We start from the raw sequence: 27,173 nt of genomic DNA, 5'->3' as shown, positions 1-27,173 counted from the left end.
AAGATTTCAGTTCTGATACCAAAAAATATTTTCAAAATGAATAGACTATGAGTTATAGGCTTGAGGAAAGCTTATTACCTTGAGCATTAACTGAACATAAGCATTACTAAAAGCACAAATACCAATTATAAAATGTTAACTGTTACCTTTCTCCTTTTTTCTGTTCCATCTTGTTATCAAGTGCATTCATCTGCTTTTGGACTGTTTGAATATCTTTGGCAATTGCTCCCACCTCTCTACGTCCTTTACCAATCTCATCATCCATTTCATCACATTCAGACTTCTTAGCTAGCTTTTCTGACCTCTTCTTATCTAAATCTCTCATTGACTTGTCAATTTCTCCCATCTGTTTCAAAATAAACATAATTCAATGCAAAACAACCAAGAAAAAAGTTACACAATAAAACAAAAAAAAAGATGATTGCACAATATAGTATAGCACAGGTATTTCACCATCAAACTTCTCTAGAACCCTACAATTTAAGTGAGAAAGCCTTTACATAAGCGTAAAACTAAGCTTATCAAAATCTATATGAAAAATATACACAAACAGAGCGGCTCATTAAATAGTTTATGGTATAATCATGCAATAAAACAAATCTGCTTTTAAAAAAAAAAAAATAAAACATCCATCTCTACCTGTTTCTGTTCAGCCTGCTTTGCTTGTTCTAGGGCATCTTCATCATCTTGCACTGCTCTCTCCCATCTTGCTACATTACTCTGTGTGTCGCGAGATTTTTCAAACTCCAGCTGATTCAATATCCTGTTTTTCTGTTTTTCAAATTCCAAGCGCTTGTTTGCCCTTTCTGTCTGGGCTTGCAACTCCCTCTCCTCATACTGACGAATGTTAGTCACGCCTATAGATTTGCAGAAATCGGCAAACACAACATCCTCTACCGTGTTCATTTTCTCCTTCACATCACTCATTGTTGCTTCACGCTCCTTCATTGTTTTTTCTATGTCATGAAGCTGAGGCTCAAATGTGCCCAATTCTGCTTTCAACTTGTCAAGTTCTTTCTGAAGCTGAGCAATCTGCTTCTCGGTTGTGTCTTTATCAGCTTTAGAATACTTCAACCTTGTCTCTATACCACGAATCTGTGATTCAACAGTGTTGAGCTCAGATTCTTTTCTTGACTTTTTCATGGCCTCTCGCAACTCTTCCGTGAGCTTCTCTTTTGATGATTTCAAGTTTGAAAGGTGTTTTTCATCCCACCGCTTAGCTTTCCGCGCCAGATCCAAGCTACCACCAGAAATGATACCAGATTTGGAGAAGAATGTACCATCGAGCGCAACAGCATCATAACGATGTCCATCTTCCATTTCATAAGCCACTTTTGAGGCATCTTCAGGTGTCTCGCAAACTAATGCATTGTTTGTGGCAAATAAGACGGCTCTCTTGATCTCTGGAGGATCATACTGAAGTACATCGTACAGAAGCTTGACGTTTCTTGGGTCTTTAATATTCCTTAGACGCTCCTTCAGAGGCTTTGCTTGGATGTAATCGAGAGGGAGGAAGGTTTCTGGATCCAACATCTGATCTTTGAGATACTGAACGCACTGACGAGCCGTTTTCTCAGTATCTACCACAATGGCCTCCATGTATTTACCAAGAACTTTGGTGATGGCAACATTGTACCTGTAATTTGACAATCATCAATCAATGCTTAATGGATTTTTCAATTTTGAGTTACCAGTTGGGAATTTTAATACTGTATATGATAACTAGGTTTACCTTGAGTCTACAATTATTTTCAGCTTCTCAGTAGGCATAGAGTACAAAAAATATATTAAAAGTTCAAAACCAGAACACTTGGCAAGTGTAATCAAGAGTAATGATGGTTTTGCAAAGACAATGAATAAAAAGATAAATAGAAAGATATAAAGCAGTGCAAACTGGGCACAGAGATGTACTGCAAATATCTTTTGCTACCTTGCAAAACTTACTATGCCAGGCTTATTGTAATTAACAAGCAAGAAAAGGAAAAATCCTTGAACCATGGTAGTACATTGCTCCCAAATCTCCACTAAAAGATATTAAAGGAGACTATTGGCTTCTATAATACATTGGCTTCCATGGTGATGTACGTATTATATTCAAAATCTCAATCCAGTAGTTTAAAAGCTTGAACACACTTTAACAAACTTGCCAATCATTAGATGGCCTCTTGAGGTTAACCAGGGGCACAAAACTTGGGTATATGTTACACTCTTGAGGTTAACCAGGGGCATAAAACTTGGGTATACTGTATGTTACAATTAAGTTTTGCACAGACAGCTTAACAAAAGAAGCCATACTAATGACTTGACACTTATGTTTGAAAATACTAAAGGCATACATAGCCTTAGTATACTTACCCTGAATAATATAAATATCACTTACGTATTTCCACTAAAAGATTATTAACCCAAATAGATGAACTTGGCTTAAACCTACAAAAAAATTTATCAACACCTCTACAATACCAAGTGCACTATTTATCTTATAGTAAAGATAATTACATAAAGAAAACTAGCTTTATAAAATCTTTAAAATTAAGAATACAGATACTCTGCAGCAGAGAAAACAAACCTTTTGTGGATTGGCTGACACATGTTGATCATACGATCGTAAACACCAGAATAGAGCTGCTTGAAATTCTCAACAATTTCTTGCTTTTTTTTCCGCCGAGAGTCTTCATGTTTGTCTACTCGTGCATCACCAAGTTGTTCAGTAACATTTTCCAGCTGTTCTTGGAGTTGTGTGATTCTTTCTTTGCTGTATCCTACATCTGATACTAGTTCCTGGAAAAAAAGGAAAATAATTACAATTTATCTGCAATACAATCCATTCATATTCAAATTTTGGAAAGGCATTTATTTCCCTTGAAAATATAAACAGCTTAATTTACATTTTCATAATCTTACTAACCTGCCTAAGACGTTTTTGATCATCAAGTGAAGTCTCAGACTGCCTAATGTGTTCAAGTAACTTTTCTACTCTTTTCTGTGCTTCTTCCAGTTCATGCCCTTTCTGCTTCAGCCTACTCTCGATCTCAGACGTGCGCCTCTGCGCATTATCAAGTCTGTCTTGATCAGATTTCTGCTCACGATTTATGGAATCCAACTCTTGGAGGTATTGGGCTGACTTACGGGCAGCTGCATTTTTGAGCTTATGATATTCTTTTATTTGAACTTCTTCAAGATGAACACTTTTACCTATGGAACAATAACCAATTAGTGCAAACAATAAAACAATCTGATATAGTGAAGGTGAACCTTCTCTAATTTGGATAATCATCAGCATCTGGTATGTGTTACATCCCTGCTCTAACATAATTCACATTTGCAATCCAGTATCTGAAATTTACCTTGATTTTCCGAATCTTGCGAGACTTGATCTTCAAATTCCCCTCGTTTTTTCTCTACTTCTTGAAGTTCCCCTTCAAGCTCTCGAATGTCATCCATGTGGGCATTATGAGCTTTGATTGCTTGAGCCAAAGATTTTCTGGCAGAATCTGCTTTCTTCTGCATATGGGCAACTCGCTCTTTTGCTTTGATAAAGGTAGGTCGCTTTTTGTTAACTTCACTTTCCTGCAGACAGAAAAGACAAAATAATAAAATTTGTTTTAGGTAACAAACTAAGGCTTCAACAAACCCCAATAAATGTCAAAACATTTCATGATAATTTCACCAACTCATTACTATTTAATCAAAATGCAATACATAAACAAAATTGGAGCCCTTGGGCTTCTATCATCCTGCTTTTCCAAATAGGGTTGTAGCTTGTCTAGTAATATGACAAATTCGAAGATAATTTGTATTTTTCCTAACCATACAAACCTTAGCTATTTACAAAGGGTTATTACTTTTAGCGTAGCTGAAATGGCGAGCCATTAGAATTTAACGAGGGTGTATTACCCCCGCGCTAGTTAGCGGGGGGGTAGGGGAGTGGTAGCTAGCTACCCCTCCTCCCCCTCACACACAGGTGAATACTCACTTTCACTTAGAGGTAGGACTTGTCTTGGGGGACAGGGCTGGCGGGCAAATATGTGTAAATAGCTAAGGTTTGTATGGTTAGGAAAAATACAAATTATCTTCGAATTTGTCATTTGTTCCGTAACCGAAATACAAACCACGCTATTTACAAAGGGTGACTTATCCCTTAGGAAGGGTGGAAAGTCCCCAGCCATACTGGCTTTGGCTTTACCCGGGGACTCAGAATCCGAGTGAGTCGCACTCGAGAAAAGGAGTCCCTGCACCTCACAAGTTCCTTGCACCGCAAGGAACCATGTGGCCTACGTAAGCTTGTGTGTGAAGGAAGAAGTGTGACCCGTCTTAGGCAGTTGACCTGGAGTTCCAGAAGGAACTCTGGGTTAAGACGTTCCCAATACCACCTCGTCAGGGTATGGGGGACGCGACAGTATTGACTCAATACTCGGAACACAAGGAAGCATGGTTTACCTGCAGAGGTTCGAGGTCAGCTATGCAGAGACCAGGATGCTGCTTCCCCGTAGAGGGGATGATGAAGAAAGAAGTAAGGGCCAGACATACTTCTTTCGTTCATGCAGACTAAAACCTGATAACAATGCCCTCAACCTTCTGCTACCTGTCCAAAAAGGAGCCTGAGGTTAGACCAGCTGTTGTGTAGCCACCACAGAGCGATAGAAAACGTATCGAGACTCCTGTGGGTCACGCCCTGCAGGAAGCGGGCTGCGAAGGTCATCAGACGCTTCCAGACTCCAGCTTGTAGCACCTGCGTCACAGAGTAGTATTACTCGAAGGCGAGGGACGTTGCGATGTATCCAACATCGTGCTGTAGGGCGACGTGACGGGGGAGGGTCTGAAGACAGGTCGAGATGAATGTCCTTGAGTCCGGGCTGAAGAGGTATACTGGTGACTCTCCCCCCATGTCCTCCTTGTGTTCCCAAATCGGCTGCAACTGAGGCCAAACTGCAGCTGTTCCCAGCGCTAACCTCTCGATTCCTGTACTGGCAAGAAAGAGAAGGTCTTGGGACATCAGACACAGAATGGAGACTCAAAATCTTGAATGAATCGGACCGAAGGGTCGGGACCCACAGATTCTGAGTCTAGCCAACAACTCAGGAGCGAGCCTGAATGTTGCCTTCCCCTCTTCCTTAGAAAAGGGGGGAGTAGTAAGAGACCAAGAAGATTGCTTACACACTGGCCGTGGCCAGAGTGAGCAGAAGACCCAGGGCGGAATACAATCCGAGGCCTGTCGTAAAAGGGTCTTGAAAAGATCTCTTAAAGGACTAAAAGTCCGAGCCATGCTCCAAGTTGGAGGTCTTCCTCCGACTAGGGCAGGGACGATCGTAGCTTCGCATGAGCGAGGATAGATCCAGCGGGCAGGAAAAAGTTATTCCTTTAAGCCTGAAGGTCAGGGAAAGGCTGAGCGACAGGCTTCATTGCCAAGAGCGGAAAGGAGTTTCCTCCCGCCGAAAGGCAATAAGACCGTTATTGCTGGAGAAGAGGCCTCACGGGAAGAGGTATATCTCCCACGGCACCAACCACCTTAGACTCTTCACTTTGCCTGGGAGACCCCTGTGGATGACTATCGCAGATGACGCGACCTCCGTACCGCGACTGTAGCGGGTTGTCTCTTCTAGAGGAGGAAGCGTAGTGTCTCCAGGCATGAAGCCGAAGCGACGCCCCGGTTCGGGAGAGATGTCGCAGTGTGGTTGCTTGAGTAGTCTGCGCCGTGGGAGAAGCTCTCCCGGAGTTCCGTCAGGGGAAGCAGAGGGTCCAGAAACCGTTCTGCACATAGTCCCAGTGGAGCTCTCCCATTGAAAGGTTGACAGACAACCTGGTTTTGTTGAGACCCATTGTCCGCAGACAAAAAGGAGGGAAGACGCAGGCGTCGAAGTTGTCCCACCATCACCGGAATGCATCTTGCCAGAGTCTCGGGGTCTGAGACTGGGGGGAAAACTAGCGGAAGCTTGAGGTTCCAAGCTGTCGCGATCAGGTCCCCCAGACCAGCACTTGCTGGTTACCCAAGGTCAAAGACCCCTAGGTACACTCTCTCTATGAGGCTCTGCTCGGATAGTCTGAGAGAAACATTCCCCTGCCTGGAATGAGAGAGCCGATGGTGGAATTGAGAGAATCTCAATCATCCCGATATCTCTACTGCAAGATGTGAAGGTGTGAAAATGCGTCCCCTGCTGGTTAGCATGAAGTCGACACGCAACGGGGCGACTTGGCAGGAGCGGTAGGATCTGAAGAGGGGCCAGACTAAGGCCCTTAAGCCTGCCTGAATGATGGAGAGGTATCCTTCAGGTCTTGACCATAGGCCTGGACCGGAACATGCCCCCCCCCCCCCCCCCCTTTCCTTTGACGAGTCCGAGAACCGCATCAAGAATGTGGGGAAAGGACGAGAATATCCACTACCATCAAGAGGCTCCATAGGTCAACACCCATTGTAGGTTTAATAGTTCCGCTGGTCCCATAGGGCCAGGGAGTCCGGTTAAACATTGCCTGAAGCCACCGGAACTTGGATCGCCCCACATGGAACTTATCCTGAGGCGACCGTTCGGACTATAAACGGGTCAATGAGGAAAGAAGAACTAGGAAACGTTCCAAGGTAGGGCTGAAAACTCTGCTTGACTGAGAACAGGTACTGCGACTCTCCTCAGTCTTGCCACGGTGAACCGAAAGGAAGGCTCGGAGGATGTGGTAACAGAATCTGGCGTCCCCAGGTGGTCACCCATCCAAGTACCGACGTTGCTTAACCTCGCTGGACGGACGAGAAGCGGGGTTTCCAACGTGGTAAGGCGGTTGACTCAATATCATGGCCAGATACTCCAGATGTTGAGGCAGAGGAAGAGAAGGCTCCAAGCAAAATACCATGAGCCCACACTCATGGTCAGCATTCGGAAGCTTTTCCCGGCGCTGAAGAAGGTCGAAACCCGAGCCTACCGGAGTTGACCAGCCCTCCAAACAGCAGAGGAGGCGGAAGTCTGCACCTGAGCGGCCAAGAGGAAGGCAGGGAGAGTTCTCTGGGGAAACAAACCTGCTATGCCACGGCGGGATAGCCACACTGCATCATAAGCAGGAATACTTGCAGTTTAGGCTGAATTCAACGAGCACCCTGGAAGATGGATGGAATGGAAACTGAAAGTACCCGTCCTTCCGATCCAGGGTTAAAGGAGTCCTGTCGCCTCGTTACCAGTCTGATCGATTCTGCTGGTCTACGCTGGCCGAAGTTTGTTCGACAAACTTGATCAGGGCTGAGAGGTCGACTATGGACATCCCCTCTCAGATCCTTCCTTACAAGAAAGGATCGACTGAGGGGGCCGGGGGTGAAGCCGTCGATGATCCTAAGGAAGACCTTCGCCTAAGGTATGGATCATTCTGCCCAACCGGGCAACTCTGCTGATGCTATGGCATAGAGGTTCAGAGACACTGAATTCGCTGACAGAGACGGCAGGCGCGATATCCTTGGCTACTCACAGAGATTGTGCGGGAATGGGCATCGGGAAGCTGTCATTCGGATGAGTAACCTTAAGCATCCTCCCAGCGAAAAAACCTGCAATCCTAGAGTTCGTGAACTCCTTTTAGGACTATGCCCCCCCGGGGGAGTCTCCCGTGCCATCTGTTCCTGACAGGAGGAAACTGCAATTGGACACCTTGTCCCAGTTGTCGTAGCCGATAACTTAGGCCGACGTGGTTGAAAGAAAAGGGAGCTGGAGCCCTGCAGAGTCTGGAAGAAAGCGCCTTGGAGGAGTGAAACCGGAAGTCGATTTACTCCGCACAGCAGACGTCTAAGTCTCTGTCCTTGGGAAAAGACAAAACTCTTCTCAAGGATGGAAGGGTGTCTGAGGTCGTTGACCTCCACAGATGAGACACCCGAATGAAGCCTTCAGTCAGCGCGTCCAGATGGTACAACATCGAGCTTGTCCGCAAGTAGATACTTAACGACGAAAGGCCAAGGTGCCTGAGCTCGAGAGGAGGAAAGTACCCTTGATCTTCCTGTAGCTTCCTTGAACCAAACCTCGGGCCGTAACCGAGGAGGGAAAGAACCTGGTAAGCTCCCAGAGGAAGAGGTAAGCAGTCACCCCTTGTCCGATGGAGAAATCTTCAACGGAAAGCCCCCCCGCCAAAAATCCTTCCAGGGCGGGAGAAGGAGAGAGTACTCGTGCAGGAGAGGGGACCCTCGAGACCGACCTCTTGGGAACCAACTTCGCCCTGGGGGAAGTCACCACGAAGTCCACTCCTCTCTTTCTCTTCAGCGTAGGAGAGACAGCCGCTGGTTTGTTACCCTGGCCGGTGAGTGCTGGTTTCATGAACCTCATTAACGCCCGTGCCAGCGGATCAAACCATGTCTGCTGCTCCAAGGACACAGAGTCCGAAATCCTCGCTAAGGTGAAAGGGATCGGGCGATCCTTTGGAGAGGACACGACGGTTCCTGCCTGAAAAGAAGGTGGGAAGAATGCTGTACTGACCTGTCTTCGTCCTGCACTACCAACCTGTGCTTGGATGGAGGTGATCCCGAGTGCCGCCTAGGAGCACGCGTCCCTGCTGCTACCACCGGCTGTGGAATTCGCCGCGAACTATGGTCGCGCGAGGGCGAACAGTCGCGCAAAGGAGAATGGTCGCGCGGGCGCACAGGCGAGTGGTCGCGCGGGCGCGCAGGCGAGCGGTCGCGAGGGCGCGCAGGCGAGCGATCGCGCGGGCGCGCAGGCGAGCGATCGCGCGGGCGAGCGATCGCGCGGGCGCGCAGGCGAGCGATCGCGCGGGCGAGCGATCGCGCGGGCGCGCGGGCGAGCGATCGCGCGGGCGCGCAGGCGAGCGATCGCGCGGGCGCGCAGGCGAATGGGCGTGACGGCGAGGGATCGTGCTGCCGCGTAGGTGAAGAAGATCGCTGGCGGTAAGCGATGGCGAGCAGCATGTGTAGGTGAATGATCGCGTGATAGGGTGCGATGGTGATCAGCATCCGCAAGAGGGCGAGCGTTCAGGGTTGTGCGATGAGGAGCAGCATGCGTAAGCGGGCAATCGTGCAGGGTTGTGCGATGGCGAGCAGCATGCGCAGGTGAATGATCGCGTGAAAGGGTGCGATGGTGATCAGCATCCGCAAGAGGGCGATCGTGCAGGGTGGTGCGATGAGGAGCAGCATGCGTAAGCGGGCAATCGTTCAGGGTTGTGCGATGGCGAGCAGCATGCGCAGGTGAATGATCGCGTGAAAGGGTGCGATGGTGATCAGCATCCGCAAGAGGGCGATCGTTCAGGGTGGTGCGATGAGGAGCAGCATGCGTAAGCGGGCAATCGTTCAGGGTTGTGCGATGGCGAGCAGCATGCGCAGGTGAATGATCGCGTGAAAGGGTGCGATGGTGATCAGCATCCGCAAGAGGGCGATCGTTCAGGGTTGTGCGATGAGGAGCAGCATGCGTAAACGGGCAATCGTTCAGGGTTGTGCGATGGCGAGCAGCATGCGCAGGTGAATAATCGCGTGAAAGGGTGCGATGGTGATCAGCATCCGCAAGAGGGCGATCGTTCAGGGTTGTGCGATAACGATCAGCATCCGCAGTTGAGGGTCGCGCGATGGCGATCAGCATCCGCAGTTGAGGGTCGCGCGATGGCGATCAGCATCCGCAGTTGAGGGTCGCGCGATGGCGATCAGCATCCGCAGTTGAGGGTCGCGCGATGGCGATCAGCATCCGCAGTTGAGGGTCGCGCGATGGCGATCAGCATCCGCAGTTGAGGGTCGCGCGATGGCGATCAGCATCTGCAGTTGAGGGTCGCGCGATGGCGATCAGCATCCGCAGTTGAGCTAGTAGCTGGCGAACCATGTTCCTTCAGAAGTGTTGGAGAACGTTGGCGTGCCAGCTGTAACACACGTGGGCGATCCGGAGATCGCTGGCGAGCTGATGATCGCTGACGAGCTGACGATCGCTGGCGAGCTGATGATCGCTGACGAGCTGATGATCGCTGACGAGCTGATGATCGCTGACGAGCAGAAGGCTACGCGTGGAAGCCTGTGCAAAGAAGAAGAGTCCTTGACCCCGACCTGAACCGAAGTTCTAGATCGCGAGGGCGAACGTGGGCGCACAGGGCACGTAACAGGAACCGCAGGGAAGATCATCTTGAAAGCGCTGACGAACAGGAGAGCGCTGACGAACAGAAGGGCGCGCAGGGAAACCCTGACACGCAAGGGAAGAACCCCCGTGGGGGCAACCCTTAGCCCCGAAGGGATCGTTGTCCGCCGGGAGACTGATGTCCGTCGGAAGACCGCTGTCCGTCGGGAAGACCGTTGTCCGTCGGGAAGACCGTTGCCCGTCGGAAGACGAGATTAGACTGCTGTCCATCTGCACCAAGACGGAAGATCGAGAAAAAGAAGTTGTAGGCTGCAAACGGAGATTCAAAAAGGCGCCTCAAGCACCCTTATAGGGAGATGAGAGGCCCTTACGACGAGGCGGACGGAGGGCCTTACGGCGAGGGAGGCCAACAGCAACAGCAACAGAAGAAACCTCCGAAGAGGAGTCTCTATGAGTGTACTCTCTCGCGAACGAAAGAGAAACACTTCGTGGAAGAGACTGGTCAGCCAGTGACCTAAAAGGGGCAATCCTCCGAAGAGGAGCTCCTGCAGTTGCCCAGCCCCTTGAGCGAAACTGCAGGTGCGACCGCTCAGCACCAAGAGCATAGTCGCACGAAAAAAAGGCAAGAGAAGAACCCCCCAAAAGAGGAAAAGCTCAAGCCTGGACAGGAAAAAAACTTCCCTCGGAAGGAAAGTTATCCGCCCAAGGAGGCAAGCCTCCTGACTGTTCTAAAATGAACTGGAGAGCTGTCCGTCGACACGGGAGTACTACCAGTAGAAGGAGACACGCCCCTGACGACAATACAAGGGGGGAGGCAGCAACAGCCGAATCCCCAGGACTCAACCAGACAGCTCACACCGTTGCTATATTACAGAAACGAACTAGATCGGTAACTGTAAAAAAAAAAAAAAAACAAATAATATTAGTACACATTCATTCCCCCGGGAAGGCTCCGAAGAGGAATCCCGAGGAAAAGGAACAAGAATTACACAACAGGCACGTGCCCTCACAACCACTTACACTCGCGGAAGGAGAGCTGTAACCAAAACAGAATTATAACAATTATAATTATGTAACTATGTAATTATGTAATTTAAAAATGAATGAACACTAAAGAAAAAAAAAACGAAAACCCCGAAAGGAATCGTTCTACAAGCTGAAAAATTAACAACTACAATTAGATTCATAAACTAATTGAAACAAAATGTACGGCGTAGCAACCCCACCCACACGGGAAGGAAGCTACAAGGGCGTAGTAAAACATAGTAAAAAGGTGAACGACCTCAAGAGAGAGAGAGAGAGAAAGACCGAAGTCAAACTCGATCGCAACCCATAAAATAGGCCGTGGTGGCCTAACTGCCGAGGCCTCCACGTAGATATCGTACACTACACACACACATCTGAAAAGGAAACTTACTTATTTCTATACTCAAATATATATACAAACATGAAAACATGTTTACATATATATTGAGTAAAAGAAAAGTAAGCGATTAAGTAAAGACAAAACAGACAATGGCTGCCAAGCGAGGACCAAGACAGAGACGTCTGTCACAGTCCGAGCCAAAAGTGAAAGTGAGTATTCACCTGTGTGTGAGGGGGAGGAGGGGTAGCTAGCTACCACTCCCCTACCCCCCCGCTAACTAGCGCGGGGGTAATACACCCTCGTTAAATTCTAATGGCTCGCCATTTCAGCTACGCTAAAAGTAATAACCCTTTGTAAATAGCGTGGTTTGTATTTCGGTTACGGAACAAAATAATATTTATAAAAATAATCACAGACTCATTTTAACTTCCAACTTACCTAACGTTTAACCCTCTACAAGGGTTTGCTACAAATTATACAAAGAACAAATTTTCTACTAAAGATGACAAAAAAATTTTCAAATTTAAACAAAAAGCATCAAAAGTAACTATAAACATGCAGAGGCTTCATACCCAAACAAGACCGCCATAATTTTTTTTTCTGTAGTGGTTATCATTATTCTTATAAATCTTGAGTACTGTAATCTATTCAGATTACTGTATATCTAAACATATAAGCTTTTACAAGATTACTTCAAGAACTTTTTTTCAAATGAATAATCATTTTACACACAACAGACAGAGAAATACGTTAAGAGTTTAATGAACTAAACTGCATAAAGGCCTCCAAGCAATACTTACACTGCAACATGCAATGCATAATGTTGGTGATAATCCTATACAGTAATTCCAGATATACTGCAGATAACTTCTGATGATAGAGAGTCTACAGTAAGAATATCTACATTAATGTGAATTGATTTTAAGGAAAAACTAATTCCATCCTTAACTACTGATCATTTCATATGATAAAATCTGACCAACTATCCGACCCTAAGTCCATGTTTGTGTGCTTTAATATTTCCTCGACTGCTTTCCTTCTTTATATGTTAGCAATATATGTTTGGTATTTTGCTTTAATAAATGTTAAATAATCTAAGTTGTTGTCTTATACTTTCAATACTTTTCTTAAGGTTATCTCTATAAATAGAAAAACAAATTTTAAGTGACCCTTAAAACTTCAATGCCGCATTCTGCCCAGTTTAAGGTGGTACAGCACACATGACAATCAGTATCTAAGAATTGGAAAAAAAGATGCCTTTCTTGGACATAATTTCTTTGGCAGAATTGGCTACTACAACCTTTCTTATTAAGGAATGATGCAACTTTGGAGCATAGATATATATATAATACGATATAACCGACTAGATTATAATTCCTCAAACAACTGCTAAAACTACTCACCAATTCTCTTATTTCCTGATCAATCTTCGACATCTCGCGAGACACTCTTGTGTGTTCCTTCTTCTTTTCCTTCAACAGCTCTTCGGCTTTTTCTTTTTTCTTTTCAACTTTTTCCAAGTCTCCTTGTTTCCTCCTCAATTCTTTTTCAAACTCAGCAATTTCCTTCTCATTGTGGTACAATCTGAAAAGCTGCATCTCTACTTGTTTTTCCCCCTAAAATGAAAAGAAAAAGATGTAAAACACACCGCAACATATTCTTAACCAAGACGTTCATTAATGTAAGAAAAACGCTCATCAAATTAATTTCTTAATGAAATGAGTAAGAACTTGAAAAAAAACTATTAAAAGATATTTTATAAACATTTATACATTTACAAAGAAAGACACAATTACCAAAAAGTAACAAAAAATTTTGTTATTTGTATTTTTCCTAACAACAGAAACCTTAAATAGGAGTATTACAGCAAAGCTGGAAACTCTGCTGTTAGAAATTATAAGGGGCGACGGTAGTTACTGGTGGGAAGCGAGGGAAACACCAACCCCATACCAGTAACTAAAGGGTTGTGACTCAGCCCCCTTAATACAATGTTATTTTGTGGTTACTGTACATCAAACTCCTACTTTTTTGTTTCTCGATTGATTTTTTTCATTTAAAAAACATATGAAAGAAAATTTTGTGCTCTAAAGTTGTATATGGAAATTTCTCTTCCCATTTACATTTCATTTTACATGTATTATTTTATCAAAGTATAGAAGTCCGTTTCAAAGGTTACTTTTTCAAATAAAAGTTTTTTGTTTTTTCAAAAAGTGAATGTACAAATTGTAGCATATAATATTCCCTATCTTATGAGGTTTGAATGACAAAAATTAATCAATACTAAAAAAATCAGTACTGTAGAAATTTTTCTCCAAAAACTTCAATTTTTGACAAATCAGGCTTCAAAGTATTTTTTTGTAGAAATTGGATGAATAAACTTTAGTACAATGTGCATAAGTACGGAGTTTTAGCAGAAAATTTCCTCAAAACTGGGAATCTTAGGGACATAATCATCATATTTCAGGGTTATTTATTAGGAAGCGGTGAGCCGCTTCCCTCAAATCCTGAAATATATACACTACATGTACCCAATGCCCACAAGAGTACAGTAAGACGTTTTTAGCACATATTCTCGTTAGCATATTTTCTAGGGAAATTTTATTTTATTCACATAAAGCATAAACCATACCATAGAAATTGAAGATACATAAACAAGAAGACAAATGGGAGTTTCTCTTTCTCTCAATTGTTTATAGGCTAGGTCAATATAATAAAATAGAAAGTCCTTACACAAAAGACGAAAATGAAAAAATTTTCTCTCATATAATTTTCTCTTAGGAGAATTATTTCAAGAAAAAAAAATTATATTGGAATTCATATATAATTTATGAGTTGGTAACTTCCTTATTTGTTAAACGAAAATATTTCCACTAAAAAAAAAAAAATCTCTAATCTTACCATCAATTGATTTTTTTTTCTAATGACCACTGGTTTTGACACTGGTGTTTTTTATATTTACAATTAGAAGAAGAATGGAAATTAGAGCTGAACGTATTTAATTTTCTAAGGTTTTACTATTCACTCTAAAAAAGTTCCAATTTTTCCTTTAACAAATAAGAGATAGACGAAAAAGTTTCTTTACAAAACCAAAAAATGGATGTAAACTGTCTGGTACCCTCACAGATTATATCGAATAGCCCCGCCAAGTGTTCCTCAAGAGAGCATTAACTTCTTAAATTCTCAATATATAGGAAAGAATATCCATAATGTTGTATGCAGTAAATTCATCTATAGCTTATACAAAATCTGCATTAAATAGAATAAGAACAAAGAAATCACATGGAAAATACTGAATAAAAGGAAATAACTAATAAGAATGGGAATAAGGATATGCAATAACAAACGGTGTAGGTAATAAACATTGGCTGAAATAAAAAATAAAAATGAGTGAATAACAGAAATAAAAAGGAAACAAAAAAGACAAAAGAATTGAAGATAAAATACCATAGGATAATATTGTACTGCATGTGGACTAATGTCATTCTCACTCCTATTAAGACTGAGAACAGCCCCTCACAAAGCTCTCAATACTTTTCTGATGGAGGCACTCTAGGGTCAATCATTAGTGACACCCGCAGACGTATTTCAGAATCCAGGTGTAACCACCATCCTTTCCGACATCCATAAGGCAATAGAAGAAATTCTTTCGGCACAAAAATCACACACCTCAGCCCAGTCATTCTACGTCCCAAATAGATTCACACTGACCCTCCTACCATACCCCAAAAATGTCAGCAAAAAAGGAAGTGCCAAAATATGTCAGTGGAAGTCAGGACTACCTGGGTAATGGAAAAATCTGCATACATCCCAGAGGACACTTTAGTGACCAGTCTTTTTTTTTTCCTCCTTAGGGGGTGGGGGGGAGTATTATAAGAACCATTACCCAGCATCTCACAGTGATATTCTGGTCACAAAACACAACCTCCCATGGATGGCATGAAAACAGACTTAAAACAAACCCCAAGACAACATCAAAGATATTTTTGTTTATTCCAGGAACAACGGTATGATACTTCATCTTTAAAAACGGAAACCAATAACTGAAAACAAATACAGTAAGCTTTAAATTCAGATGCTTCAAATGGTTTTATTCCTGTAAATAAAATATATTCCAAGTGTCCACCAGGTGTACAGAAACACATCTAGATTGTAATCATGTACCTTTTTAGAGGTGAATATTTTCTGTTACCTTTCTGCTTACAAGGATTGTCTTTATGTCAGAATTCAGTGTAAATAAAATAGTTAGTACCAGCCAGTGTTTCTGTCCAAACCCTGACCAGCAAAGCACACTAACCATGTAAGTAGGTAGAGGCCTATTCATTCTCATGCTCCCAATCTTGTAAGCTCATGCATATCCATTTACATACTAATCAAATAATTAAGTAGAGGCTTTTTCATGCATTACAGAGAACTTTGGAATAAGAACACCTAAAATCTGACCTTCAAACTAGGTAGACAGTCAAAAGAAGTCTATAAACAGAGAGGGTCTGGAAAGGAATAACTACCTAAATGATTAGTTAACAAAAACAATACTTCTAGGAAACACAAAAAAAGAAAATGATAGGTGTACCATAACAGTTCCTCTACCATCAATTTTATAATCGAGGAACATTCCTCTGCAATGACACATCTAGCAGGAGGAATTTAGTTTACGTCACCAAAAGTTAAAAATAAGTTTGCCACCAATGTTCCACTACCTAACCTTGCTATGTAAAAGCTATGATACTAAATATACATCTGAATCATAGCAATCCCGACCAATCTTTCTTAGATTTTCATTGTAAATTACAGTAACAACACTGAACTTCAAACTATTCAGTGATAACAATCATAAAACATTAAGCTCAAAATTTCTCATAAAGCAAAACTCCCCATTTAAGAAAGATTTGTATTTGTAGGTACGTGAATTTGGGCCACGTAGGCCATTCAACAGTGCAGTGCCACTAGGTGGAAAATCCAGTTGTTGCACCATGATGTAATACAGAGGGCTAAAAACTGGGTTCAACTATGGGTCACAGGGATGCTGCAGAGTCCATAAGTAATTAAAGTGCCCTATGTGAGGTGTACTGACATCCCTGAACCAACTGTGGTGGAAATTTCAATTCAGATTCATTATTACTTAAGTAAAGCCAGTAACAAAAGTACATATGAAAACAAAAATTCTCTTTAGGTATAAGTATCCACCACGTAAATATGTAGGGAGAAGTCAGCACATAAAGAACAGTATTTACAAAGGTTTCTATTACAAAGAAATTAAGTTGCTAGAAAATCTCTGAGTTCTTACCAATTCATCTTTCAATCTCTGATATCTTTCTGCTTCTTCTTTTTCCTGCTTTGCTTCTTTGCGCTCAGCAGCAATGCCTTTCTTCTTCTGATATGTAAACTGGGTATCTTCCTCAGCCTTCAACATCTCCGTCTTGAGTCTATCATATTCTTCTTTTAAAGCTCCAGAACTGAAAGAGAATAGTTTAAAATTTCAAGAATTTGAAATAGAGCCTGAAAAAGATGAACATATTAAAAGTATTTCTAAAAGTAATGAAACAAAACTGTTTAAACTATGAAATTTGTATATTGATCGACCAATGACTAAATGCATAAATATAACTAAATTTCAATGACTAATTACATAAATAATATAAACAAAATTTCAATTATACTGCACTTTGCACAAAGACATACACAAAGCAGATTACAGAAATCTGTTTCATCTAAAGACAAAAATTTAACAAGCTTTGCATATTTCATTGAAGATGGAATGTCAAATTATGATACAAATTATGATCATAAAATAATTTAATACTGCTGAATGCTATTTTTAGACAGAACTTTGCCTAATGACTTTTCTGAATGGAGTGAATATCTAAGTTAGGAATACTAATTAAGTAGGATACGCATAATCTCAAATATCTGCATAAAAATTAATGAGGGAAAATAAATGGGACAATCAACACTTTAAACAGGTCAATTATAATTTTCATTTTTCCAAACTTTACAAACAAGAGTCCATTAATAGGAGTATGTTTTCAAAGTAGCTGGGATAAGGCTGTCAAGATTTAAACGAGGTATTGGTAGTTACTGGCAGATGGCGGGGAAGCGTCCCAAAGGACACTGAGTAGTCTTCACATTGGGCTTGTGGGGTGGATGAGGCAGGAAGTATTACTTGGGTTTGTATAGTTAGGAAAAATACAAATTACTTAAAAAATTTGTGATTAGTTCCTATACGAATACAAACTTTCATCCTTTAAAAGGAAACCTATCGTTAGGTGGGAGGAAATCCCCAAACACCAAACTGGCTTACTAAAATCCAGGATTGTCCAAGTACTCAGACCTCTTAGAAGCAGAGTAATGACTCCAATACACCTCCTATGGCACTATTTGTAGGCTAAAGCTAGATACTGTCAAATGACAGGCAGTTATAGAAGAACTAATAGCCTTGTAGGATACAGTGTCTAATATAACACAACAGTAAAATGCTGGGTTTCCATTACTATCCATCGAACCCCTCGTTGGATAAGGGAATGTACACTATTTTTATCATACTAGAAAAGTTGCCCTGTAGCGAAGCTTACCTGCAACATTTAATCCAGCGACATTATGGCGCAACTGCTGCACCCCAAGAAAGGGGAAGGATGATGAAGAAAGGCCAGACATTCTCACTCTCATCCTAGACTGACAGCCCAACCACTATCTTAGATGTGTTGTTTCTTGTCCTGTGAGGGAGCTAGATTTGCTACAGTATCTTTTAGACAGCTACTACAGGTACTTTGGAAAAGATATCCAGTGACTTGTGGTAACGGTGTTCTAACGCTTTCAGACACCTGCTTTCAATACTCGACCCATTGAAACGTTCTTCTGAAAGGCTAGGATAGAAACAATATTTTAGCTTTATGCGAAAGAAATCCCTTGTGAGAGCATGTTTCCAATTATTGCACAAAGCTAAAGGAAGAAACATAGTGTTCCCACCCCTAAGAACAAGAAGGGGAGCCATTCTGATCTCTGCTCGTCGCTTTTATTGGGAAGAGCTGAAGAAGGGCTGGACCCATGGCCACCTGGCTTCAAGATCTTGGCCACTAACTCTTGAACCAAGACGATAGAGACCTAGAAAAGATATGTCATGTCCTAGATGCTATGCCTGGGCTACTCCGGGCTGAAAAAAGCCCATTGTTCTCTGGTTTTGAAGCACATCACTGCACCCGGCCTGTAGTTCAGCCAGGAAGTTACCTGAAGGTTAGTCCTGGAAGCCGCTTACCTGTTGACAGACTCGCAAGTTGAGATGATGGTAGGGTCTTACCCGAGGCTTTCCACTGAAGTCGCTAGAGTCAGGGTTGTAGCCTCAGAATCAATGAGCTTAGAGGAAGGATTACCTTCCACAGATAAATAAAATCTCTTCTATCTAGAGGGTGCTGATGGCAGAATTTTGTTAGAACGGCTCACTCTGAGAAAGTAGCTTCTCACAGAAACTAAAGTATCTGCATTCTCGATAGCTTCAAAAGCCAGATCAGAGATTTAGTTGATGTTGAAGACTTCAACTTATTTAATCTGGATGTCAGACTTCTACTCTGTTGAATGCAAGCATAGCTCAGAGCTACCTGTCATTTTTTGGTGGAAAACACATATGAAGATTAATCATCATCAGCAACTTATTATCCTGGATAAGGTTAGGATAACAGGCATAGGCTAAGTGCAAAGGTTGTTTGTTTATTGAAGGTTCAAAAGCTTTTTATTCTTTCTCTTTTTGTGAGTTTTGCAGCAGTGTAGGCGACATTAGAAAATGGGTCACAGGAAGGCTCAACTCTGTAAACAAGTGAGGAGAACCTGGCCCCCTGTATTAGGATTTGGTGGGTGTGGTTAAGTTAGACAGCTTCCATTACTTTATTCACTCAGTTTTCCACAACATAAAAACCCCAATTTCCTGCTAAGGGCCTCATTATCAATATTCTTTAAGGGCTCCTGTATCTTTAAAACTACTCATTTCCAACAGATATGAAGATAAGATTAATTCAAAGCATAATGTATAAGGAACAAAATCTTTTATTCTTTGATCCAGAATTCATCCCCAGGTTAGAACTGTAATTTACTGTAATATAATTGCAATTACAAACACAGATTGAAACCTTTGGCCAATACCAACCAACATTCCACACTCCAAGTTCCCAAAAAGAAATGCCTATGATAATAACCCAAATGCAAATTAAGATATGTACAATGAAACAAATTCTCACATACTCACCTACTGATTTCCTCAAAGAGCAAAGTTCTCTCTTTAGGATTCTTCATGGCAATGGACTCAACAGCACCTTGAAATACTAAAAAGTTCTTGCCCTTAACATTAATACCAAGTGCCTCAAGTTCTTTCATATAAGTCTGGCTGCTGACAATCTGTGAAGGGAAGAGTATTTTACAACATCTGAATGTTAAGTTTGTTGTCCAGATTATTCCTATAAAGACAAACACTAATCCAGTAAACGTACATGCATTCTTTCTCTTATTCAATTCAAAAATTCAACAATTAAGTACTGTACATGAAATAAAAGCATGTAATATCATTACCTTGTCATTGATCTTATGGTCTGAAGATGAGCCTTGTACAAGACGTGTGAACCGTTTTTCAGACCCATCTTCCATCTGGAACACAGCAGTGACTTGGGCAGAACGTGACACCGGTTTACCAATTGAGGCTCCATGAATCAGGTCACTGAGTCTCTTAACGCGAAGACTAGATGTCTTTTCTCCCATAACAAATGAGATGGCGTCCATGAAATTGGATTTGCCTGAAAACAAAGGATAAGAATTAAAAAACAATTAGTCATCCATCACTATTCTGAACCTGCTATGATAAACATTAAGCTGTCATTAACTAACAACACCATAACAAATATCAAAGCTTCCTAAGAATGTTTTGGTTTATAAACTACAATGCATGTTAAATATCTTATCGCTAACTGTAAGTCTGTAAGTGGTTTAGTTTGGTAGAATCATTTAATGGAACCAGTGAGCGACAGCCCAGAAGAGCCATGGTGGGGATCCATGACATGGGATCACGGCCATAACCCCATGCATTGGATCATGGCCCTGACCCCGTGCATTGGAACTGGGGGAGCAAAACACAGAGTCAAACCTAGTCCATCCCGGCAGAAACCTAAGTCGCAGCCCGGGGGACCTGAGGATCGAGACATACGGGGTTACAAACCCAGTGCCGAAACGGGTCCAAGCAAACATGTCCTACATGGATACAAGGGTAGGTAGGGCCCCATCCCCGAGGGCCACAAAAACGAGGCCAACCCTTGACAACCCAGCCATCGGAGTAGGCCAAGACTCGAAACCACGCCCTGGCTCTGTGCATCGGCTGCCTATCCCGCTTAACTACTGATGTAACCAGAGACCTGTACAGGACTATGGCACGGAGTAAAGGGGCCGAAACACGGGAAAGTCACACGTCTCACTTGGCTGTCGGGGTAGTCAGGGACCCAAGCCTGGGCCCAGAGGGGCAGGGACACGGAGTTAAAGCTCCAGCCTTCCTCATCATTCCTGGGGGGAAGAAATGCAGGGCCACATACCTGTGCCACTTGGCTACTGAAGTAGCACTGAAACCAAAACACAGGACCGAAACACCACCCCCGCTTGGTTAATGGAGTACCCAGAGACCGTGCCCACAGGAATTGAGGTTCAAAGCCATGACACGGGGTCACACCCCTGGCCCTGGTCATCGATCCCAGGGGACCAAAATACAGTAAAGGATCTCCTCCACATATCCAACACAACCACGAACAAGAGGAAGACAAGTTCATTGCCCGCTTGTACAAACTGCAAGGAAGAAGAGAGATATCGTTGGCCAGGGAGTTAGGGATGACCGTAACAATGTCAAATCAGGTGATCCTGGATGGCAGCGGATTGGTAGCGTGGACTTTTTTTGATGAAGGTATATCAGGAATACAGGTGAATGATTTTGAAAATACAGTATACTCATGAAAGTGATTTTTTTTTTTTTTTTTTACTTCTTATAGAATAGTTTTAAAATGGAACCAACTGAATAGGAGTCAAATCATTACTTTCACTTTATGTAAGGGGGTCTTATATCAAGGGAACACTCACGGACGCACCATTGGTATGACTTCCTTGCCTTGGTTACTCTTATGGGTACTGTCAGGAAGGGTAATTATCAGGAGTATTGGGTCACTAATTTTCCTCTGAATATGCCCTTTTTTTTCTAAACTAACGTCCATTAATTGTGTCAAATATTTTACGTGCATTAATTTCTATACAGTAATAATCTTGAGGAATATCTAAGCAACTCAATAGGAAAGATAAAACAGAATTTGAGCAGTATTTGATCTGAAAAGGAATAAACTTAAAGAAAAGCTTTATCCCTTTTGTAACATGGTCAAGGATGAGTGCCTTGTTTTATGGAGAGGTAATGTTGGATGGCAAATTTGTAAATAATGTGTATTTTTCCTAACTATACAAACCTTGAGCTCTTTACATTGGATATAATTTCAGCAAATGCTGAAAACTAGTCAAGACTTTTCAGCACTGAGTTAGTGGGGGGATTGGGGGGTAGTTCAACCACCCACACACACCAGTGAAATACCTTTACTTTTTAATTGCCAGCAGAACTTTCTAGGGGATTAGGTGCTGATGGGGCAGGTATCTGTAAAGAGCTCAAGGTTTGTATAGTTAGGAAAAATACAAATTACTTACAAATTTCTCCTTTGTTCAGACACAAATATAAACCCTTTCACTCTTTACAGTGGAGACTCATCATTAGGTGGGTGGAAGTCCTAAACCAACAGGTTGATTTCTGATCCGGGGTGTAATTCCGTGCTTTGCACGAGCTTAATAGACAGACCGTGACACCTCGCTAAACTCGGAATGTGTGAGACCTAACGGCTTGGGCAACTGGTGTGATTGTATGTGAACTAATCACTGTGACTTGACTAGATAGGGAATTCTTTAGAGTTGTATTCCACACTTAACTCAGTCATTACCCTATTCTCCCTCGCTGGGAGGAAGGGGACATAACAGATACATATTTCAGGCTACACAAGGGATATGGTTTTTACCTGCAGATGGAAGAGGTCAGCTTGCAGAGTTCCATGGGTGCTGTACCCTGAGAAAGGAAGATGAAAGGAGAGAGGCCAGTCACTCTATCGTTCAACCCAAACTAATCCCAGGAAACGTCTGCCCTCAACCAACTGCTACTTGTACTGCAAGGGGACTGACATATCATAAACAGCATGTTGTGCTGCCACCATAGGACCTACAGTGGGTACCAAGGTTCCTGTGGATTACATTTTGCAGGTCGTGGGTTGTGAAGGTCAGCCGACGATTCCACACACCAGCTTAAAATGCCAGCATCACAGAGCAGTTCTTTAAAAGTGCTAGAGATGTACTATGATCCTACCATCATGAGCTCTGGGTCTATGAACTTGCAGAAGAGAGTCTGGGTTCAGTGACCAATCTATATCTTGTTGAATCCAAGAGGAGACTGTATTCTTGGTGACTCTCCTCTTGACCCAGCCCACATTCATGAAAACTTGTTCACATTCGGTTGAGCTACCGATGATTATACAAGATGACGCCACCGCGCTCATATAGTACATAGTAACAAATGATCTGGGTCAAAGGATAAGTTACGGAGACCTTCATAGACTCAGGGACGAAGTCGAGTGTTATTATACCCCTATCCTCTGGCTAGGATATGTCGTAGAAGAGCCCATGTCTGTTGACACCCATCGCGGAGGTACAAACAAGAAGGAAAGCACAGTCTTCAGAGAGTTTGTACCAGCAATCCCTTCAGGAGAAATCTGCTCTTTCCTTTCGATTCTATCAGAGCTGAGACAGACTCCGAGTCACCTGGTCAGCCAACTACCTAGAGAGGCAGCCAGCCCCGCCCTGAGATTGTGTCTATTGACAAACTCCAAAGGGTAGGAAGTTACAATTGAGCTCAAGGATCATTTGACTCTCAAGCTAGAGATCGAATCCCACCCAAGTGTCAAGAGGGCACCAAGAGGTTGCTTAACCCTTTTAACCCCCAATGGACGTACTGGTACGTTTCACAAAAGTCATCCCTTTACCCTCAACTGTACTTGCAAAAAATGACAAATTCGAAGATAATTTGTATTTTTCCTAACCATACAAACCTTAGCTATTTACACAGGGTTTACCTTTTAGCGCAGCTGAAATGGCGAGCCATTAGAATTTAACAAGGGTGTATTACCCCCGCGCTAGTTAGCGGGGGGGGGGGGGGGGGGGGGGTAGGGGAGTGGTGGCTAGCTACCCCTCCCCTCCCTCACACACAGATGAATGCTCACTTTCACTTAGAGGTAGGACTTGTCTTGGGGGACAGGGCTGGCTGGCAAATGTGTGTAAATAGCTAAGGTTTGTATGGTTAGGAAAAATACAAATTATCTTCGAATTTGCCATTTGTTCCGCAACCGAAATACAAACCACGCTATTTACACAGGGTGACTTACCCCTTAGGTAGGGTGGAAAGTCCCCAGCCATACTAGCTTTGGCTTTACCCGGGGACTCAGAATCCGAGTGAGTAGCACTCGATAAAAGGAGTCCCTGCACCTCACAAGTTCCTTGCTTCGCAAGGAACCATGTGGCCTACGTAAGCTTGTGTGTGAAGGAAGAAGTGTGACCCGTCCTAGGCAGTTGACCTGAAGTTCCAGAAGGAACTCTGGGTTAGGACGTTCCCAATACCACCTCGTCAGGGTATGGGGGACGCGACAGTATTGACTCAATACTCGGAACACAAGGAAGCATGGTTTACCTGCAGAGGTTCGAGGTCAGCTATGCAGAGACCAGGATGCTGCTTCCCCGTAGAGGGGACGATGAAGAAAGAAGTAAGGGCCAGACATACTTCTTTCGTTCATGCAGACTAAAACCTGATAACAATGCCCTCAACCTTCTGCTACCTGTCCAAAAAGGAGCCTGAGGTTAGACCAGCTGTTGTGTAGCCACCACAGAGTGATAGAAAACGTATCGAGACTCCTGTGGGTCACGCCCTGCAGGAAGCGGGCTGCGAAGGTCATTAGACGCTTCCAGACTCCAGCTTGTAGCACCTGCGTCACAGAGTAGTATTACTCGAAGGCGAGGGACGTTGCGATGTATCCAACATCGTGCTGTAGGGCGACGTGACGGGGGAGGGTCTGGAGACAGGTCGAGATGAATGTCCTTGAGTCCGGGCTGAAGAGGTATACTGGTGACTCTCCCCCATGTCCTCCTTGTGCTCCCAAATCGGCTGCAACTGAGGACAAACTGCAGCTGTTCCCAGCGCTAACCTCTCGATTCCTTTACTGGCAAGAAAGAGAAGGTCTTGGGACATCAGATACAGAATGGAGACTCAAAATCTTGAATGAATCGGACCGAAGGGCCGGGACCCCCAGATTCTGAGTCTAGCCAACAACTCAGGAGCGAGCCTGAATGTTGCCTTCCCCTCTTCCTTAGAAAGGGGGGAGTCGTAAGAGACCAAGAAGATTGCTTACACACTGGCCGTGGCCAGAGTGAGCAGGAGACCCAAGGCGGAATACAATCCGAGGCCTGTCGTAAAGGGTCTTGAGAAGATCTCTTAAAGGACTAAAATTCCGAGCCATGCTCCAAGTTGGAGGTCTTCCTCCGACTAGGGCAGGGACGATCGTAGCTTCGCATGAGCGAGGATAGATCCAGCGGGCAGGAAAAAGTTATTCCTTTAAGCCTGAAGGTCAGGGAAAGGCTGAGCGACAGGCTTCATTGCCGAGAGCGGAAAGGAGTTTCCTCCCGCCGAAAGGCAATAAGACCGTTATTGCTGGAGAAGAGGCCTCAAGGGAAGAGGTATATCTCCCACGGCACCAACCACCTTAGACTCTTCACTTTGCCTGGGAGACCCCTATGGATGACTATCGCAGATGACGCGATCTCCGTACCGCGACTGTAGCGGGTTGTCTCTTCTTGAGGAGGAGGCGTAGTGTCTCCAGGCATGAAGCCGAAGCGACGCCCCGGTTCGGGAGAGATGTCGCAGTGTGGTTGCTTGAGTAGTCTGCCCGGGAGTTCCGTCAGGGGAAGCAGAGGGTCCAGAAACCGTTCTGCGCATAGTCCCAGTGGAGCTCTCCCATTGAAAGGTTGAGACAACCTGGTCTTGTTGAGACCCATTGTCCACAGACAAAAGGGAGGGAAGACGCAGGCGTCGAAGTTGTCCCACCATCACCGGAATGCATCTTGCCAGAGTCTCGGGGTCTGAGACTGGGGGGAAGAATAGCGGAAGCTTGAGGTTCCAAGCTGTCGCGATCAGGTCCCCCAGACCAGTAATTGCTGGTTACCCAAGGTCAAAGACCCCCAGGTACACTCTCTCTACGAGGCTCTGCTCGGATAGTCTGAGAGAACATTCCTCTGCCTGGAATGAGAGAGCCGATGGTGGTATTGAGAGAATCTCAATCATCCCGGTATCTCTACTGCAAGATGTGAAGGTGTGAAAATGCGTCCCCTGCTGGTTAGAATACGCCAGAATCATGAAGTCGACGCGCACGGGGCGACTCAGCAGGAGCTGTAGGATCTGTAGAGGGGCCAGACTAAGGCCCCTAAGCCTGCCTGAATGATGGAGAGGTATCCTTCAGGTCTTGACCATAGGCCTGGACCGGAACATGCCCCCCCCCCCTTTCCTTTGACGAGTCCGAGAACAGCATCAAGAATGTGGGGACAGGACGAGAATATCCACTACCATCAAGAGGCTCCATAGGTCAACACCCATTGCAGGTCTAATAGTTCCGCTGGTCCCATAGGGGCCAGGAAGTCCGGTTAAACATTGCCTGAAGCCACCGGAACTTGGATCGCCCCACATGGAACTTATCCTGAGGCGACCGTTCGGACTATAGACGGGTCAATGAGGAAAGGAGAACTAGGAAACGTTCCAAGGTAGGGCTGAAAGCTCTGCTTGACTGAGAACAGGTACTGCGACTCTCCTCAGTCTTGCCACAGTCAACCGAAAGGAAGGCTCGGAGGATGTGGTAACAGAATCTGGCGTCCCCAGGTGGTCACCCATCCAAGTACCGACGTTGCTTAACCTCGCTGGACGGACGAGAAGCGGGGTTTCCAACGTGGTAAGGCCGTTGACTCAATATCATGGCCAGATACTCCAGATGTTGAGGCAGAGGAAGAGAAGGCTCCAAGCAAAATACCATGAGCCCACACTCGTGGTAAGCATCCGGAAGCTTGACCCAGCGCTGAAGAAGGTCGAACCCGAGCCTACCGGAGTTGACCAGCCCTCCAAACAGCAGAGGAGGCGGAAGCCTGCACCTGAGCGGCCAAGAGGAAGGCAGGGAGAGTTCTCTGGGGAAACAAACCTGCTATGCCACGGCGGGATAGCCACACTGCATCATAAGCAGGAATACTTGCAGTCTAGGCTGAATTCGACGAGCACCCTGGAAGATGGATGGAATGGAAACTGAAAGTACCCGTCCTTCCGATCCAGGGTTTAAGGAGTCCTGTCGCCTCGTTACCAGTCTGATCGATTCTGCTGGTCTACGCTGGCCGAAGTTTGTTCGACAAACTTGATCAGGGCTGAGAGGTCGACTAAGGACATCCCCTCTCAGATCCTTTCTTACAAGAAAGGATCGACTGAGGAGGCCGGGGGTGAAGCCGTCGATGATCCTAAGGAAGACCTTCGCCTAAGGTATGGATCATTCTGCCCAACCGGGCAACTCTGCTGACGCTATGGCATAGAGGTTCAGAGACACTGAATTCGCTGACAGAGACGGCAGGCACGATATCCTTGGCTGATCACAGAGATTGTGCGGGAATGGGCA

General features: G+C 44.3%; 1 protein-coding gene across 3 annotated transcripts in view; it reads right to left on the bottom strand.

Annotated features, from left to right (window-relative positions):
- Positions 1 to 27,173, bottom strand: part of SMC1 (structural maintenance of chromosomes 1) — a 110,574-nt gene that overhangs the window by 63,589 nt on the left and 19,812 nt on the right. For all 3 annotated transcript variants that reach the window (XR_011046670.1, XM_068388446.1, XM_068388445.1), the window contains exons 2-10: positions 19,942 to 20,162; positions 19,622 to 19,770; positions 16,676 to 16,844; positions 12,795 to 13,007; positions 3,348 to 3,570; positions 2,909 to 3,195; positions 2,570 to 2,781; positions 640 to 1,636; positions 147 to 346 (exon numbers count right to left, since the gene is read on the bottom strand). Coding sequence is in view for 2 of the 3 variants with exons in the window: in XM_068388446.1 (XP_068244547.1) it covers positions 147 to 346; positions 640 to 1,636; positions 2,570 to 2,781; positions 2,909 to 3,195; positions 3,348 to 3,570; positions 12,795 to 13,007; positions 16,676 to 16,844; positions 19,622 to 19,770; positions 19,942 to 20,162 (2,671 nt within the window). In the remaining variant the exon portion in view is untranslated. The remainder of the gene's footprint in view (positions 1 to 146; positions 347 to 639; positions 1,637 to 2,569; positions 2,782 to 2,908; positions 3,196 to 3,347; positions 3,571 to 12,794; positions 13,008 to 16,675; positions 16,845 to 19,621; positions 19,771 to 19,941; positions 20,163 to 27,173) is intronic.

This window comes from Palaemon carinicauda, chromosome 15, assembly GCF_036898095.1.
Source record: "Palaemon carinicauda isolate YSFRI2023 chromosome 15, ASM3689809v2, whole genome shotgun sequence".
Lineage (NCBI taxonomy): Eukaryota > Metazoa > Arthropoda > Malacostraca > Decapoda > Palaemonidae > Palaemon > Palaemon carinicauda.
This window is presented reverse-complemented; position numbering and strand designations above follow the sequence as displayed.